Source organism: Hippoglossus stenolepis, chromosome 14 (genome assembly GCF_022539355.2).
Source record: "Hippoglossus stenolepis isolate QCI-W04-F060 chromosome 14, HSTE1.2, whole genome shotgun sequence".
Classification (NCBI taxonomy): Eukaryota; Metazoa; Chordata; class Actinopteri; order Pleuronectiformes; family Pleuronectidae; genus Hippoglossus; species Hippoglossus stenolepis.
Window position 1 is genome coordinate 21,711,316 of NC_061496.1, and position 17,475 is coordinate 21,728,790.

Below are 17,475 nucleotides of genomic sequence, written 5' to 3' on the forward strand. Positions count from 1 at the left end.
AAACTATTCCTGTAAAAGCACTCTTTTGGTGGAGGCCCGAACGGGAGACCTCTGGTAAGAGTGAAGCAAAACGTATGGGATCAGAACCGGCCGTGCAGCTCTCAGTAAACCCAGGAAGGATGATCACAATACACGCTTCTGAATTAATGAGTTTCTTTTGGCGAGCGAGGACAGACCAATCAGTCACGTTGCTGCTGGTAGATTGTGCATTGGATTTTTTTACACAATGCTAGAGCAGTACGCTTTGTCAAATAGGCACTGGTGTTGTTTGCAAATGTATGAGGAGGGCATTACGGCAAGGAAAAAAGTAGTCCACTGATTATTCCACATCTGGAAAAGATTAGGGCGCGTGAACTTGGTAGACTCCTGACAACATGCACCACTGGGACGTACAGTATATTCTGAATAGGCTGCCTATGAAGAGCTCACACATAGCTGTAATCTCTGAAGGTTTATAACTCCAAGCTTTCCCAGAGACCCATGTCCTCATCTCGGTCCTCAAGGAGAGCTTCTGAGCGTTCACTTCTTCTCTTGTGGTTTTCAAAGTTAGTCCTCCTTAAAACCCCCCTCGGTGCACGTAAAGTTTTTTTTTCTGCAACGCTATTTGAGTAAAGAGAAACTTCAGATTTCGGAGCTGATGACACCACAAAACGTCCGACCTCCCTCTCTCCCACAATGACGTGACACCTCGGTGAATCAGCCAAGCTGGGGGAGTAGGCTGGGCGACCACACCTCTGTGAAAAAACACAATACTTCATCATCCCTGGCAAAGAAAAGCACACCATGACATTACATTTGTGTTTTTCTTTCATCACAGGGTCATTCAGATACAAGCGGCCACACCTGAACCATGTGATCTCTTTTCCTGATGTCACACGTAGAAAAACATCATATCTGAGCTCGTAAACTGCTTAACAACAGGAACAGAGCTGTTTTCCTCAGTGTTACACTCGTCTCCTGGTCCCATTACAATAATTGACACATTGTCCACAGGCTGGCTTATTAACAAGTCTTTGTTACCGGCTGGAGGCTGATAACCTATCAGGCCACACTTCTGGTGCAGTGGTTTCCTTCACTGAACACACACACACACACACACACACACGTCTCTCTATAGTTGTGAGGACGCTGATTGACATAATGCATTCCCTGGGTTGCATAGGGTTAGGGTTAGGGTTAGGGTTCCATAACCTTAACCATCACAACCAAATACATAACCCTAACCTAATTCTAACCTTAACCTTAAAACCAAGTCTTAACCCTCAAACAGCCCATTGAATTTTTGAAGACCAGCCAAAATGTCCTCACAATGACAGTATTGAACCAAAATTGGCCCTCAAAACTATAGACATGCACACACACACACACACACACACACACACACACACACACACACACACACACACACACACACACACACACACACACACACACACACAGTTGTCCACATACCTGTACTTTGACTGAACCTCGCAGACTACCACCTTCAGACCAGTTGACTTTAACGCCTGTCGTAAACATCAGATTTATGGCTGTGTAGTGATGGCATTTTAAAAGCATGTCTTGGGGCTCATCATTTATTGAGGCTGCAGTTCTCTGATGTGTCTGTGAGTTCAATCCCGACTTGGTGCCCTTTGCTGCACGACGACTCTCTCTTTCTTCACATTTGATCTGTCCTATCAAATAAAGGTAAAAAACTATCCAAGAAAAATAATAATGACCATCTTCACACCATGTTTGGTGCACAATGCTTTAATGGGCATTTTAACTCTTCATCCATCATGCTCACATCTGGCATCCTCCTTTCTGCCAGTTGTGCTCAGACTACAGTTGGATAGAGACCAGATGATGGTGTCATGCGTAAATTGAAAACAGCCGCATGCTTTTGTAACATTTTTACAAGTCTGTTACTTTGTTACCGAGCCGCCCCCACCTCCGCCGTGAGGAATGAAACTGCCTTAAGCAAACATGAGATGTCTTTAGTTTCTGATCGCTGTCACTGACGACCGTGCTTCTTCTTCGCAGGAACGCATCTCAGCTGAAGCAGCTGCAGGAACAGATACTGTTGGAACAGCAGGAAGTAGCCAACTGGCAGCAGCAGCAGGAGCAGTCGTGCCAGGAAGTCCTGCCCCCACCACAGCAAGTGCCCCAGGACGTGTTTCCACCTGCTCCGCCGTCTCCGCCTCTCCCCCCTCCCCCCTCCTTCCAGGAGTTGGAGAGCAGCGTAACCATGCAGGCCAGCACCTTCAACTACGCCCGGCCCAAGCAGTTCATTGCCGCCCAGAGCCCTGGCGCGGCGGCCTACGTCACCCAGTCGTCTGGCTCCTCGGGGTCCGGCCTGTCCTCCCCCTTGTCTCCGCCCACCTCGCACAAGCCCTTCAGCAGGGTCACATTGCCGCCTTTCACCAAGGCCGGCAGCGTGGAGTCCCCAAGCTCTCCTTCCTTCCCACCTCCACCTCCACCCTTCCTCAGCTCCAGTAACCTGTCCTCTCCGACAGGCCCCGCCCAAGACTTCCCTCCTCCGCCGCCTCCTCCCCCCCCTCCTCCACCTATGTCCATGTCCCCGGCCTACTCCGATATGTCCTCTCCATTCTCCTCCGTCCCTGCATCTCCAGCCTCCAGCTTCCTGTCCGCAATGTTGCCTTCCACTCCCTCCACACCCGGCAGTCCTACGGTCAATGCCCTGGGCCTCCCTAAAGGCAATGGCACTGTGTAAGTATCCCTCACGTACACATTTGTAGATAAACAGTGCTTTCTTTTGCAGTGTCTGCCAGGTTACATAACACATTGTTAGTTTTTTAAACACAGTGTGTCTCAGGCGAGTAGAGCTCCCCTTCAAATAAACCCGCTAGCTGCTGGAGGCAGGAGGCTCAATGTCTGTTGCAAGATGGACGATGACATGTTTACATTTCTATACGGCGTGTTTACAGGAAAACTTTAACTAAAGAGCCCCGTTAGACACACGTATCACAAAAGTGCTCTCGAGCTCCAATAGATTCAGCCCTCATATGGCAAAAAAACACACATGAGGACATCAGAGTGAAAGGTGTGTGAAATCCTATTAACACTTGAACGAGATGATAAAGATCTGTTCTTGTGTAGCTAGTCCTCCTCTGGTGGCAGCCCTGGAGAATGAAAAGTGATTTTATTCTCTACTCCATCAAGGACATTCCACCTTCAACTCCTTGCCAGTAATTTTTCATCAGCCCCTCACTCAGTCCTGCACTCCCCCTCTCCTACTGGCATTCCTGCTGCAGTTGTGTGAGATAAGAAGACACGCTGTGGAATGCTGCAGCCGGACATGTCCAGATAAGGGTGGATGCAGGAGAGTCAGAGAGGGAGCAAAGAAGCTCCAGAGGGAAGAGGAGTTGAGATAACCGCGTCTTTAATGTTGACAAATGTTTCTGTTTGCATTTCCTGTCTCAGCAAAGCGTTCCCTAGGAAGTCCTCAGTCACCAAGACGCCACGCACGACCTCCGACTCGGACATCCAAGGATCCAAAGATGCCGTCATCCAGGACTTGGAGAGAAAGCTGCGCTTTAAAGAGGAGCGCATAAGCAATGGTCAACAGGTGTGTGTGTTTGAACCTTATTCAGTTCCTGAGACAAGTGTGTGATGCAGGCAGAGAATGAGCGTGTTCAGTGACACGTCCTTAACAGAATAACAAGTCACACAGCTCTTCATGAAAGAAAACAGATTTACCTCCCGTCAAAGTGCTTTAAACAAGTCTAAGTTTCATGCACCCTTGAACCAAGTCATTTTGTTTCCCCCCCGACTTATTAACACAAGGCTTAGATACAGTAGCTATTGCTGATGGTGTGTGTACAAGTGTGTGTTCTGCAACTGACACACTAACCCCCCACTGACCCCATTAATCCCTGCTTCCAGAGGTTAACCTATGAGGAGAAGATGGCTCGCAGACTGCTGGGTGCTGACAACGCTGCCACAGTCTTAAACACACAGGAAACAGAGGAGGAGCCAGTAACACAGGTACGGTGGCTCGACATCAGGATCCACACACCTGGAGGGGGATAAAATAGCTCACCTGAAATCACACAGGCATAGAAATCTATGATCAGTGTGTGCACTTTTTTTTTTTTTACACAAACAACTATTAGTGATGCATGTGATGCACCTTTCTGTTTTCTTATTCTTTGCTGGTGTAATTCCCATCTCATGAGCAGTGGCTTACTTTAAATACTGTTGAACCAGAGAGCACCTCCCCCCTCAGTCCCCTGTAAATACTGGTTATGAAGAGCTCCAGAGCCCTCCATAAATATCTCTGTTTATGCAAACTGGTAGAAACCAGTGTTGCTGCAAACATGTTGGGGAGCAACCAAAACGTGGCAAGACAAAGAGTAGCGCCTTTATTTTCACGTTCACAGTTTATGTAAATGGTTTATAATTATTCCCTGCCTCCACTCTCCTGTTTGAACTACTGGTCCAGATGATCAATAATAGTAGATTTTTTAAAGTTTTAAGTTTACTTGTAAAGTTGAGACAATTTGTATAGCATGTTTAAAAGTTATGAGCTGAAGTGCTGAACAGTAAAATCCAGGTCTCAAACTCAACCTGAATTGAAAGCCAGTGAGAAGAAGGGGTCTTCAGCAATGATTTAAAGGTTTTGCATCTAATCCGTTCTGATATGAAGAGGTAAACTTTTCCAGAGATTATAAGGCGGCCACTGGAAAGGCCGGATCACCTCTTATTATTGAGCCTACATCATTCAGAGGCATCGAAGAGTTGCTCGGAATGAAGTTTGAAGGTGCAACAGCCTTTTTAAAATCTTAAAAACAAGCAATTAAGAAATGGTGTAAAGTCAGTCACAATTTGTAATAATGTCAAAGTCTATACACATGCAGTGAAGAAGGCTGATGAGTCTATCTGAACTCACCGTTCACTTATAATAAACGTCACTAGAACACAAGTTGTGTCCACATTGACCGATGTTATTGAGATGACACTGTGCATGAGAAGCAATCTGATTGGTTGTGGAACTACCGCACTGCATGTCTCTCAGCACAACGCTCAGACTGACTGTGTGGCTGAGAACACATCTGTGTATCCTGAGGCCTTTTGTTTTCATACTGTGTCTGGCATGTGCTCTCAACAGGAAGACAAGTCGTCTGATAGAGAATCTTTCAATCATAAGGTTATTTAAATCTTAGTTTTTTTTATGTCACCTGCTGGGTTTTTATTCACTCAAATAAAATGTCACTGCACAAAGTCCCGCTAAAGTCTGTGTTGACCAGAACACGATCAGGCCCTGGAACAAATGTCAGATTAAAAGAAAACAATAGGGAATATGTTTTTGTCCATTTCCACTGGTTTGTGTCGTTTACTCACTGACACTTTCTGATCATCACAACAGACAGAAACTAGTATATTATATATTGTATGTTTGCTCTGTGTCTTAAACCGGATCTCTTCACTTTTACCTGTTTGATGTAGTCCAGTATGAGTTTGGATTTACTGTAGATATTGAAGCATGTTTAAACTTGATTGCAACACAAGCGTCTGTCAGCCTGTTTGTCACACGATGCATGTGCCAGTGTTTCTTTGCATCTGTGGTTAAATGAGCAAGCGAGTCTTATAGCAGGGAACACAGATGTTCGAGGGAACATGCCGCTGCGGCTACGACAGAATAATACCTCAGAGGATCAGAACGGTCCACCGCTGTGATCGTGTCGTTCTGAGCGGAGGAGTGAAATGCTGTGCCCTGCAGCTGGGCCCGAGGCCTGTCATTATCTGTGTGATGTGTCATCAGACTGTGCGGATCTGCAGATGTTCCTGCTGCCTCAGCAAAGCTCCGGTGATGACAGATTGATGGAGGTGGTGGGACGGAGGAGTGGCTCAGCTGGGCAGGGAGAATTAGGACATTTTTGAGAAAAAGTCTGTAGTTTTGGTGACAATGAAGGCAGGTTAATAAGTATGTAAATCATTTGAAAAAGGGCCAAACATGCTTTTATTGCTCACTCTCACTCACGCTCATATTTGCCACGTGTTCACACAAACTAACTCCACTATCTCCGCCAAGTCTTTCTCCACATAACTCATTTTCCTCCTCTTGTCTCTGGCCTTCAGGAATACAAAGTGTCCAGCTTCGAGCAGCGCCTGATCAGCGAGATCGAGTTCCGTCTGGAGCGTTCTCCGGTGGAAGAGTCAGACGACGACGTGCAGCACGACGAAGACTCTGCTGGCCAGGGGGTGGCGCCATCCCTCGATCAGAAGCTTAAACACTACAAAGTCTTCGAGGGCATGCCTGTCACCTTCTCCTGTAAGATCAATGGAGACCCCAAACCAAAGGTAAAAAAAAGCTTCTACATGTTACCCAGAGTGAATAAACGTGGCTGGGTATTAGATAAATGTTAGGTAGTATTTATGACGGCTTGGCTTCCTGAATTGGGAGTTGCTGATGTGTGATGCCGATGATGGAGGGTGCAGATACTGTACATATGCTGTGTTGTGATAAGGGGAGGCCCTTTGCAACAACACACTGGCCCGGGCTGGCTGCCTGGCTCTGTCCACAGTAATGATATGGTGCTGACAGGCCTCAGAATGAACTGAGGGAATAAAAGTGAAGCACAGAGATTACAGAGAAAGACGGAGAGACCACCGCATGAAAAGCAATTTAAATATTAGATTTTAAAATGGTTTTAAATTAAATGTCATACTTTGGGGAAAAGGGCAGCATGTTTTTCCCGTGTCTGCGTCGGTTTCCTGCAGTTACTCCGGCTTCCTCCCGCAGTCCACTGACATGCAGATTGAAGTTAGGTTAATTGGAGACTCTAAATTGTCCGTAGATGTAAATGGTTGTTTGTCTCTGTATGGTGGCCCTGTGATACACTGGCAACCAGGGTGTACCCCGCATCTCGCCTAATGTCAGACCTGTGACCTTCAGAAGGATAAGTGGTATAGATGATGGATGGATAGAGTTTGGGGAATAAAACTGTCAACATCTTAAGGCCTTTCTTATCTTGTTCCACAGGTCTACTGGTTCAAAGATGGCAAGCAGATCTCCAAGAGGAGCGAGCACTACAGGATCAGCCGTGAGCCTGATGGGACGTGCTACCTGCACACAGCCGCAGCCTCGCTGGATGATGACGGCAACTACACCATCATGGCAGGCAACCCTGAGGTGAGCAGACGGATACAGGCTCTGGGGAAAGGAACAGAAAACACAACATGAAATATGACTGAAAGTTCTTTTTGGCTCCTGTACGAGATGTCAGCGCTCATTAGTGAGAGAATAATGAGTATTAAGATAACGGCCTCTGGCCTGAAGAGGAAGAGGGCGGTGAATGAGACAGGAAATCACCACAGCCCTGATGAGGGTCAAAAGTTTATACACTGCAGGCTTTCTGATGGCCTCTTCCAGCTCTGACACGCAAACATTTTATTTAACCTCCCAGTCTGACTGTATGCTGTGGTGTGGTGGAGTGTCAACACCTCATAACCTCCCACTCTCTCTCTCTCTCTCCTCCTCACAGGGCAGGGTGAGCTGCACTGGCAGGATGATGGTGCAGGCAGTGAACCAGCGAGGCCGCAGCCAACGCTCGGCACCGGGACACATGCGCAGGTGAGGCCTCGGTGGCTGAGTGGAGAGGGGAGGGGGAAGACAAACAAAATGTCTGTGTGTTTTATTGGTAACCCTGAGCTGCTGGCTGGCACATATGCTGCAGAGCTGCGCAACATCTGCGTGACTCCTGTACTCACACACATACTTAAAGGTGTGCGACTCTGATGTGAGATGTTGTTTAGAAGCTGCTGTGTACACGAATGTTTGCTGTGAGCTCACTCATTTCTTTGTTGAAGTGTCGGGTCAGGAGAGAACAGCTCTGCGTTCATGAGAGGGAACACCTTTTTGCTTTCCACCGCTCTAATGACTTTGTATATATCATACGCATTCACCCACGCCCAAGATATTGAAAAATCACAGACGGCCGTCACTGAACATTAAAAACCCACCTGTCTTCTGTTATCTACATGAACACTCCCAGCTCAGACAAGAGCTAAGAGATCGAGATAAGGATCAGTGTCTCCCGCTCACTTTATTTCCCTCCCTGATTGACCTGCAGGCACCGTGGTGATGTCATTGTTGTTGTAGGGTAGAATCACTCCTGGGTCCTGACACGACTGTACAAGGCTGAAGGACGAATGGCAGAGCAGGAAATAAGGGCCTCCTCAATTCATATTAGGTCTATGAAATGAGAAATCTTAATGTGAAGGGTTTTAATATTTTAAGGAGTATCGCACTGAGTTATTGCTGAGTCTCTGTGCCAATTAAATACTTCTAAAAGCTGGAGTTTTTTTACATTCTCTAATGAATTTGAAAAGTTTAAAACAAATACTGAAACTGAAAACTAACTGTATTTATACCCTCTCTACCTCCTGAGCCACAGTCTCTAGAGTCTAGAGAAATAATTTGTTGTAAAAATGCTTAATAATAATAATAATAATAGCTTGAATTTATATAGCGCCTTTCAAGAGTCCCAAGGACACTTAAAAGATATGAGTTGATTTTTAATCTCAAATACTTTGTATTTCCCTCTCATCATCAGGCCGAGGTCCAGGTCCAGAGACAGCGGCGATGAGAACGACAACATCCAAGAGCGTCACTTCCGCCCCCACTTCCTGCAGGCGCCCGGTGACCTCATCGTTCAGGAGGGCAGACTGTGCCGGATGGACTGCAAGGTGAAATACATACACGAGTACAGCATGTGCCACCACGGGACAATGTGTTGACCTGTCAAATTTCCATATAAAACACATTTTAGAGTTATTTATTAATTGGCATGATTTATTATTTTTTCGATGCGCTCTAAGAAAAACCCTTTTGGCTTTGAGACAGTGCTGAATGCTAAAGGCCATTCTTAAAACTTAAAAGCAGAAAAGACCAAAATTATACACTGTGTTTTCTGGGGTTACATTTCAGGCAATGAACTTTAATGTGGAGGAGACGTGTTTATACACAACTACAGTTTCAAGGTCTTTTTTTTTTTTTTTTGGACAACTTGTGTCCGAATCTGCCATTTTTACTTTAACCTGGTGCCTGGCTACTTCCTGTGATTAAGATCTAATGAGATAACAAACGTCTGCGTTTTGTAGTTTCGGGCTCAGGTCATGCTGCTTTTCTTTGATAAAGGAAAGAATCGACATCTGACCGCAGATGGAAATGCCCACACCAAAGAGAAGATGTTAATCATAGTAATAGAGAAAGCCATTTCAGATCTGGCCTTTAATTCAGCGTCTGCGTTCGCGTTCCGTTTCCAAAACATTTCCCCTTCTGTGCATTCCACTTTCTTTAGGGAATGACAACATAGCAGAGACTAGATATTTCATCACTTCCTGGTGTTACGATCGCTTCGAGCAGACAGGGGAAAATACAGAGGTGTCGTTTTTCAAGGATTAAGTGGGTTCAGACTTTCTTCACTTATTTCCCCCCCTGCACTGCTCCCACCAACTCAACGTCTCTGCATCCACTGCCTCCCAGCAGCCTGCAGCTCCAGAGTTCTGGTCCATGCAGTTAAATAAAACAGGCCCACAATTAACCCACTATAAACAGCCTGTGTTATTATACTGGTTAGAAATAAACCTTCATTCCTTCTGAACCCTTAATGTCAAGGATATTTATAGCAAATATTTATTTCCAGATCATCAGTTCTGGCTCTCCAAACTTTCCGTGCTCAAAATATCCCAACTTCTAAAAGTGCATTGGGTTGTTTCCAGAAATACTTAGGACAACCACACCATTCTGCTCTCCTTTGTGATGTCTGTGAATATGTGTATGTATATATGGTGGACATGCATCCAGGTGGGCAGGGTGCAGCAGCTGCAGGTGTTTTTCTCCAAAGAGAGACGGGTCTTTTCTCCGCACAGGTTGATTCCCAGGACAGAGCGCACCGGCGGTCGGCTCCTCCAGACAAACACAGCACAGAGAGATTAACCACACACTGCTGTTTTCATACTCACAATAAACACACACACCGCCCCCGCAGAACACATGCGGCTAATATACTCCAACACAAACAAGCAGCGACTGCACAAAATCAAAGCATCTGCACGACAAACGTTCACGTATTCAGTGAAAGGGTTTTTAATGTTGGCTGTGTTTGCTTTGCCACCTGTAGGTGAGCGGCCTGCCCACCCCCGACCTCATCTGGCAGCTGAATGGACAGACCATCCGCCCAGATTCCGCCCATAAGATGCTGGTGAGGGAAAACGGCGTGCACTCATTGGTCATCGAGCCCGTGACCAGCCGTGACGCGGGCATCTACACCTGTATCGCCAGCAACCGCGCCGGGCAAAACTCCTTTAACCTGGAACTCATTGTGGCAGGTAAACAGAAGCAGACACATGGTGACGGCACGGTGATGTGTGTAGAAGATGCATGATGGCTGTGTGGATTAAGAAAGCGCCTCAGTAACAGACTCTATCTCTCCACAGCCAAAGAGATGCACAAAGCCCCTTCATTTGTGGAGAAGCTGCAGAACACCAGCGTGGCTGATGGTCATCCTGTGCGTCTGGAGTGTCGCGTCACCGGGGTTCCCTACCCACAGATCTTCTGGAAAAGGGAGAACGAGTCTTTCACTCACAACACAGACAGAATCAGGTAAAAACTGGACTTTTTATTCTTTCTGTTGCTTGACTCAGCTGATTCTAGGACTGTCGTCTGTCTCAATTATCAAGTTTGAACAAATTTGGCATGACACGCAATCTGATCAAATATATGTTCTGACTTCACTACGGCCATTACAGTTTGAATATGAACTGTTCCATGAATACCAGAAAGTCTCAGCCACAACATTGAAACGGGTCACCAGTTATAATAAGAATGTGACTCAGTAGAGAACACTCATAGATATCACTTCTGAAACTGAAAAAGATTTCCCCTGACCCATACCACATCCCTCCACCAAGGTCTTGTGTAATATTGCTCACAAACAAACAAACAAATGGACCGGGCTGAAAACATAACCTCTTTGGTGGAGGTAATAAGTGAACTACAAAATTAATTTTAAATCACATTCAGAATGAACCAATTTCAATGTGATGGCTGATCGATGTACATTTTTATCAGTCCCTTAATTTGTGTTCAATTTTCTTTCCCAGCATGCACCAGGACAACTGTGGCTACCTGTGCATGATCATCCAGCCTGCCACGAAAGAGGACGCTGGCTGGTACACTGTGTCAGCCAAGAATGATGCAGGCATTGTCTCCAGCACTGCACGCCTCGACATCCACAGTAAGTGTCGACTCACAAACTCACACCGTTCATCGATTCCAGCGTTTTGCTTTCCTTTCTACAACTGACATCTTTAACCTCTTGTCCTCAGCTCAGTGGCAGCAGCCCAACCTCCCCAAGCCCAAGAAGGTGCGTCCCTCCACCAGCCGATACGCCGCACTGACAGAGAGAGGCCTGGACGTGAAGGCTGCCTTCTTCCCCGACTCCAGCCCGCTGCCGCCCGGTGGCCTGGTGGAAAGCGACGACCTGTAGAGGACCACAGGCCGGCTGCGAGGATCGTGACGCTACCCTGAGAACCCCCCTTGAAAGCTGCCCTCACTCCCAGCACTCCTGAGACAGATACTTTACAATGGCGAGACACAGGCACAGAACTACAGAGGGTCAGTGGGCGGAGTGATCTGGTGCAGCGGCAGTTTTTCTTCTGTTTTTATAATATGACACAACCCGTTATGTTACAGAATTCATCTAGGTTCCCCCCCCCATGCTTCATTTGATCAACCGGACCTGGAGAATGATTGAAGTGTTTCACCACGAGAGGAGACCAACATATTTTCTCTCATGAACTGTACGGTCGACTCTCTTCTGCAAATGGTCTCCTGTTGAAGTGCCTCTCCTTTCTGTAAACATTAAAAATGAAACAGGTTTAAAAATGAAAAGTAGATTTAATATGCATGTTAAGTGGTGCCAATACACAGAGTCATAATACTGTGTCTCTGTGCAGAGGAGGATGAGGGATTCAAAGCACCTTAGCTTTGACGAAGGAGATCACAGACGTGGGCTTGTGTAGCACAGGGCTGATATCTGCAGCCTCTGATTATCACAGTCTCAGTGTTGTCGGGTCACAGATGAGCTTACAGACCTATTGGACAAGGCCGGGCCTTAAACAGCATGTTTAGTTTTTCTTATTTTTAGCGAAAAGAAATGAGGTGTAGAGAAAAGGAAGCGTTACCATGGATGAGATTTGTTTGTTTGTGGGTGCAGGTGAACTTAAAAGTTGAAAAATGCAGGTTTTTTTTAAAGAGACACTTTAATGTGGTGGTTGGGATGTGAATGACGGGGGCAGAGGTCAAGGCAGTTACGATATAGAAAAATTGAAAATAACCTTTCGGTGACAGCAGGTCATGTTGTCATTTTCTTCTTCTTTGGTGGTTTATTTTACAAGTGTGCATCAAGATGTTCTCACTCGAGCGAGGGCGCTGTGAAAGGTTTATTTGTCACACATCACAGATTGTCAATTTTATTTTTGTATGGAAAAAAAAAAACTACTTACTTTCCCAACAATCTCGACATAAATTATATCAGCAACTTTTTGTTCACTGATGAAACAAGGCTTTCTTTATCATTAAGTTTTATAAATAAATATAAATATATATATCACTGCCTTAAATCACGTTTAGGCTTAATGCAAACACCATTTCTTTGCATGTTATTTTTGGACACTTGTACAGAGCCAAACAACTTGTACCAGAATGTACAAAATAACAAGCTTTTTTTTCACATTATGAGGAGGGTAACAAATGCTCTTAAGCTGGTGAAAAGTAAAAAGCAAGGTATATTTATATCTACTATTTTTGTCACCTCTGTAACAATATACAAAGTGGACATCTTCTTCTGTGTCTGTTCGGAGCGAACATCAGCTGACTGTGTTTGCACATTTCTATGCCAATCAATGCCTGTATATGGATTGTTTTCCTGATATTATTTTAGGTTATGAAAGTTAATAAAAAATCTCTCCAGACAGCGTGAGATGTTTTTATAGACTGGCAGAGAACGCCAAAGAACACAGTCAAAGTGGGAAAAACATTCTTGCAAGAAGGCTGATCAGAAAATATTGTAATCTCGTCCTTTATTGGAAATTGAATGTTGAGGATACACGTGGGAGAGCATCATCATAAAAGCTCATTTAGAGGTGGTTTTGACACTCAAGGTCAAGTAACAGCAGGTTTCAATGAAAGTAACAAGCAGAACAACATTTCAAACCTCATCACTGAGCCTGACAATCACCTCCAACCGCATCCATCCACACCACAGGACCAGAGCTGTAACCAGACACTCGCAATGTTCCCAGAGCTAAAAATACCACACCACCACCTCTTAATTTCCTCCAGCTGCAGCCCCACACGCCGGGCCTCTCCACAGGCCCCTCCAGAGGTGGGCTCGGGGGGGGGGCAACATTTGCCGGCTGTGAGGGGGGTTTCCTGGGGGAGGTGGGGGGAACAAAACATGAGCGCTGCGATCAGTGGCGGGGAGCGTGACAGTCATGGAAAAAGACCAAGAGCGTTAATTCTGCTGATCAAATTTAGGGCCTCTGGGAACCGAGGTCTAGACCGGGTCAGACACTCTGGAGTCAGCGACGTTAGTCACGATGGTCGACTGTCACACACATGAGGCCACGCCCCCTCAGGGTGGACACAGTGACTCCAGCAGAGACACGGTGGGACAGAGGTCCTCTGGCAGATGTTTCATAACTGCCTCTTCAAAACTTTTACAACCTCTTAAGGCTGTGTGGCTGAGTTTCAGAGTAAGAGCAACACTCAACTTCCACCATGACGTGTTATGAAGTGCAAAAGTTCACTTCTGATGGTCAGATCCACAGGTCCACTGTGTGTTCTTCTTATTCCTGAGCCAGTTTATATGTCATATAACATTCAAAAAGAGTGGCTGCCTCATTGCTGCTATTTGGAACGGTGAGGTAAGGCCCTGCTCCCTACATGGTCAACTGCAGCCCTCCATCCACCACCAGCACCTGTCCTGTTATGTAGGAGCTCTCCAAGAGGAAGAGAACAGCCGGTGCTACTTCCTCCGGCTCGCCAAATCTCCCCAGCGGAATGGAGCGTCCCCCATCCTCCTCTCTCAGCCCTGAGGTCATGGCAGTGCGAATGAAACCTGGACACAAGAGAGGACAGGCACGTGAAAACATAATAATAATAATAATAATAATAATAATAATAATAATAATAATAGTCTAGTGTGGGTGCTGAGAGGAAAGGTGACATAAGATGGAGCTGCACTGTACCTGGAGCCAGAAGATTCACCCTGATATTACGTGAAGCAACTTCTTTAGCTAAAGATCGTGTGAAACCCTCCAGACCAGCTTTACTGGCACTGTACACACACTGACCAGCATTTCCTTTTATGCCCACTACAGAGCCTGCAGACAGGAAACAGAAATCCATTAGGACAGAAATGATTAAAAAGAAATCTAAGGAGATTTGAAACTGAAGATAAAAACCCTTTGCAGTGAATCTTATGTGTGAACCTGAGTTGACATTATTCTTTGACATCATCTGTCATCCTGGTTTGATGTTCTTACAACATACCATGTAAAGTTCATGTTCAGCTTTTTGTTGGATGTACCAGAGGTTTATGGTTTAGAGTAGGAGTCTTAAAAACCAGTGTGTTTGTAGTAAATGTGCTCAAATCTTCAATCTTCAAAAATACCAGTATGCTCCTCTAAAGTGACAATTCAAAAAGGACGTGATTTACGCTGCCACCCAGTGGGCAAACTGCAAACTGAATCCTAACCACGGCTGCCACTGGATTCAGAGCTGTCAATACCTATATTAACGATGGCCGCTCCCTGTGTGTGCAGCATGCTGCGCAGAGCCGCCCTGCAGGTCAGCATGGGGCCCAACAAGTTGGTGTGAAGCAGAGCCAGCATGTCCTCCGGCTTGGTTCTCAGCAACAGAGCGTCCCTGAACAGAGACAGGCCAACAGGGGATTAGATCTTGTCTCTAAAAACAGTGAGGTGAGTGCAGACCCACCGCCCCACTGTCTGCTCACCTGTTGATTCCAGCTGCGTTCACTAGGTAACAGATGTTTCCACTGGTTTTCTGGATTGTGTCAAAGGTTTTCTGCACCTCCTGCTGTTTGGAGACATCACAGCTAAGAGCCACATGGTCAGCTGGAGAGCAGAGACACAAGAGTATGTGAGAACGTTACAGGACTACAGTCTGTTCATATATATATAGATATATAGAAACAAAAAAAAAACTGCAACAAAACCAACAGTGTTTGACAGGAAGGAGAAAAATCAGTGTTACAGTGCAAATCACAACGTCAAATAGGAAAACACAACAACACAACAACACTGATGTCAACAGCAGATACAGCTTTTTTCTGATAGAACTTCATGTCATTGTGTTTGTTTGGCTCAGCGCCGGCAACAGCCAGAAGCTGGAGGCGTTATGTTTTGAGGTTGTCTGTCCGTATGAACGTATGTGCGTCACATCTCAAGAACGCCTCTATTGGTAAAAACATTCAGTGGGAATCAAGGCTGAACTGATGAGAATTTGGTCTTCAAAGGTCAAAGGTCAAGGTCTCAGTGGCCTCACAAAACATGTTCTTGACTTCTTCAACATCTAGAGTCTGTCTTTAGGGAATTTCATCATATTTTGACCCGTTGTCAACAATGGACTGTTTCGTGTTCAAAGGTCTAAGTGAGTCTGGTAATTCTAGTTTGATTTGTTGTGTTTTGTGATTTAGATAAAATCAGATAATCCCTTATTAGTCCCACAACAGGGAAATTAGCTGTTCTGTTTTCCCATTTCTCGTTATTAGCCCTTCGAGGCCACTGCACAGTTTGGTTTGGTTGCAGGAGGTTCACATGTTGCCCGCTGACACATGTAATGTTGACATGTTGATGTGTACTACAGTTGTGTACTATACCTCCGTGCAGAGACGCCACAGTGGCCCGGGCAGCGTCTTCGTTCCTGGAGACCACCGCCACCCGGCAGCCCCTCTCTGCCAGCAGGCGGGACACGGCTCTCCCGATTCCCCCGGAGCCTCCACACACCACCGCCAGTCTGGAGCCTGGAGCCATGAGCCTGCCTGCGGAGATAGAAACACCGCACAGTGACGCAGATGTAATCACGGCACTGTCCAATAACAGTGAGTCTTCATAACGAGGTCAAACCAGGTGTTTCCATCGTGTTGATGGAGCTGATAACAGGAGTAAAACTCATGTAGTGACCTGTAGTTGAGAGAAATGGCGGCGGCGCAGTGACAGCTCGCTGCTGATGTTATCGTCTCTGCTGCTTCCACCGACATGACCACACCTTGACAATAACGTCATGTTGTTACTTACGTGATTTCCCACTGATGTTTCCAGTCAGACTAAACGTTTCCTCCACAGAGAAACGACTCAGAGGAGACGCTGCTGCCCATGGGGGTCGCCATGTTGGTTTTTACGTCTCCGTGTTGTTGCGTTACTGGCCTGTGGTCGCTAGATGGCGCAGTGGACCCACAGTCTGACACAGTAGAGTGCAGATCTGGGCTGATTTTCACGTCTCAGTCAGATGTTTGAATGAATCACATTTTGCTCTTTTTACGATGAGTTAAGATTATCGATCTGTTCTGAATCCAGACATATTCTGGAGCTCTGATGATGTTTCATTTGAATGCTTCTAAGTTTGAGAAAAAAGGATGGTTTATTTGCTATTGAAGCTGCTACTCTGGTTCTTTCTTTCTTTCTTTCTTTCTTTCTTTCTTTCTTGTACCTTCTCTTTCTGTACTTTTTCTAAATAATGGTATCTGCATCTAGTAAGCCTGTTTTAGCCCGGGCCCATAATCTGCATGACACAACATTAGAAATCAACCAATCCGTGTCTGTGTGTTTGAGATTTGCTGTTTTTGTGAACAGGACATGTTCATGTGTTTCCACATCCAGACAGTTTCTCAGTGAATGTCACCGCCTCACTTTTATAGCCTGGTTTAAGAGCAAGTAAAACTTTTACACATTATTTCTATGCAAACGTGTTTGTCTATAGAAACGAATAAATGACTGGAACTTCTAAGGTCTTTAGACATTTGTTTGACTCATATCAGACACATTCAAAACTCACCTCATCTTACTATGTGTTTTATATTTATAGTTGTATGATTTCATTTTATTTTCTTGGTTTAAAACCTATGTAAAGTGTCTTTGAGCATTTCTTATTTACTATTGATCACCAAGCACATATTTGACCCCCCTCAGTTAATCAGGAGTAGAAGACAGGGGGGAAAACAACTGTAAGTTATATATACACATATAAATACAAAAATACACGCACATATACACATGTATTATTATTTCAATGTTATGTGTTGCTGCTGTAGGAAATGTGTGCAGCGCAGGTCTTTACTCATCTTATTGTACTTTATTAGTGAGATAATATTCCTTTTTTAACAGGGAGTCCATCATTAACTGCACTATTTCTTTAATAATACATCTATTACCCTCAATGGG

The 17,475-nt window shown here is 45.4% G+C and overlaps 2 protein-coding genes across 7 annotated transcripts in view; one reads left to right on the top strand and one right to left on the bottom strand.

Moving 5' to 3' along the window:
• Positions 1 to 12,984, top strand: part of palld (palladin, cytoskeletal associated protein) — a 55,248-nt gene extending 42,264 nt beyond the window's left edge. For 4 of the 5 annotated variants that reach the window (XM_035176671.2, XM_035176670.2, XM_035176673.2 and 1 more), the window contains 11 exons: positions 2,026 to 2,712; positions 3,427 to 3,571; positions 3,889 to 3,990; positions 6,085 to 6,306; positions 6,989 to 7,138; positions 7,491 to 7,579; positions 8,562 to 8,694; positions 10,131 to 10,338; positions 10,447 to 10,612; positions 11,113 to 11,246; positions 11,338 to 12,984. In XM_035176671.2, coding sequence (XP_035032562.2) covers positions 2,026 to 2,712; positions 3,427 to 3,571; positions 3,889 to 3,990; positions 6,085 to 6,306; positions 6,989 to 7,138; positions 7,491 to 7,579; positions 8,562 to 8,694; positions 10,131 to 10,338; positions 10,447 to 10,612; positions 11,113 to 11,246; positions 11,338 to 11,498 — 2,197 coding nt within the window. In that variant the 3' untranslated portion in view covers positions 11,499 to 12,984. The remainder of the gene's footprint in view (positions 1 to 2,025; positions 2,713 to 3,426; positions 3,572 to 3,888; positions 3,991 to 6,084; positions 6,307 to 6,988; positions 7,139 to 7,490; positions 7,580 to 8,561; positions 8,695 to 10,130; positions 10,339 to 10,446; positions 10,613 to 11,112; positions 11,247 to 11,337) is intronic. The other variant, XM_035176672.2, reaches the window with a different exon arrangement.
• A 91-nt stretch (positions 12,985 to 13,075) lies between these two features.
• cbr4 (carbonyl reductase 4) lies at positions 13,076 to 16,481 on the bottom strand. 2 transcript variants are annotated; one of them, XM_035176676.2, is made up of 6 exons: positions 16,333 to 16,481; positions 15,915 to 16,076; positions 15,030 to 15,150; positions 14,805 to 14,941; positions 14,263 to 14,397; positions 13,076 to 14,132 (listed from the first exon to the last, which is right to left on the bottom strand). In XM_035176676.2, the coding sequence occupies exons 2-6, from the start codon at positions 16,066 to 16,068 to the stop codon at positions 13,954 to 13,956; spliced, it is 726 nt and encodes a 241-aa protein (XP_035032567.1). In that variant the 5' UTR covers positions 16,069 to 16,076; positions 16,333 to 16,481; the 3' UTR covers positions 13,076 to 13,953. The 2 variants fall into 2 exon arrangements, with proteins under 2 accessions (XP_035032567.1, XP_035032568.1); XM_035176677.2 differs by lacking the exon at positions 14,263 to 14,397.
• Positions 16,482 to 17,475: the final 994 nt, after the last annotated feature.

Bases quoted from the DNA above. Each gene is read 5' to 3' on its own strand.
- cbr4 (XM_035176676.2), bottom strand. From the start codon at position 16,068: ATGGCTCCAGGCTCCAGACTGGCGGTGGTGTGTGGAGGCTCCGGGGGA. The intron at 15,151-15,914 runs GTATAGTACACA...TCTGCTCTCCAG, and splicing joins TGTGGCGTCTCTGCACGGAG to CTGACCATGTGGCTCTTAGC. The intron at 14,398-14,804 runs GTATTGACAGCT...TCCTGTCTGCAG, and splicing joins AGCGGCCATCGTTAATATAG to GCTCTGTAGTGGGCATAAAA.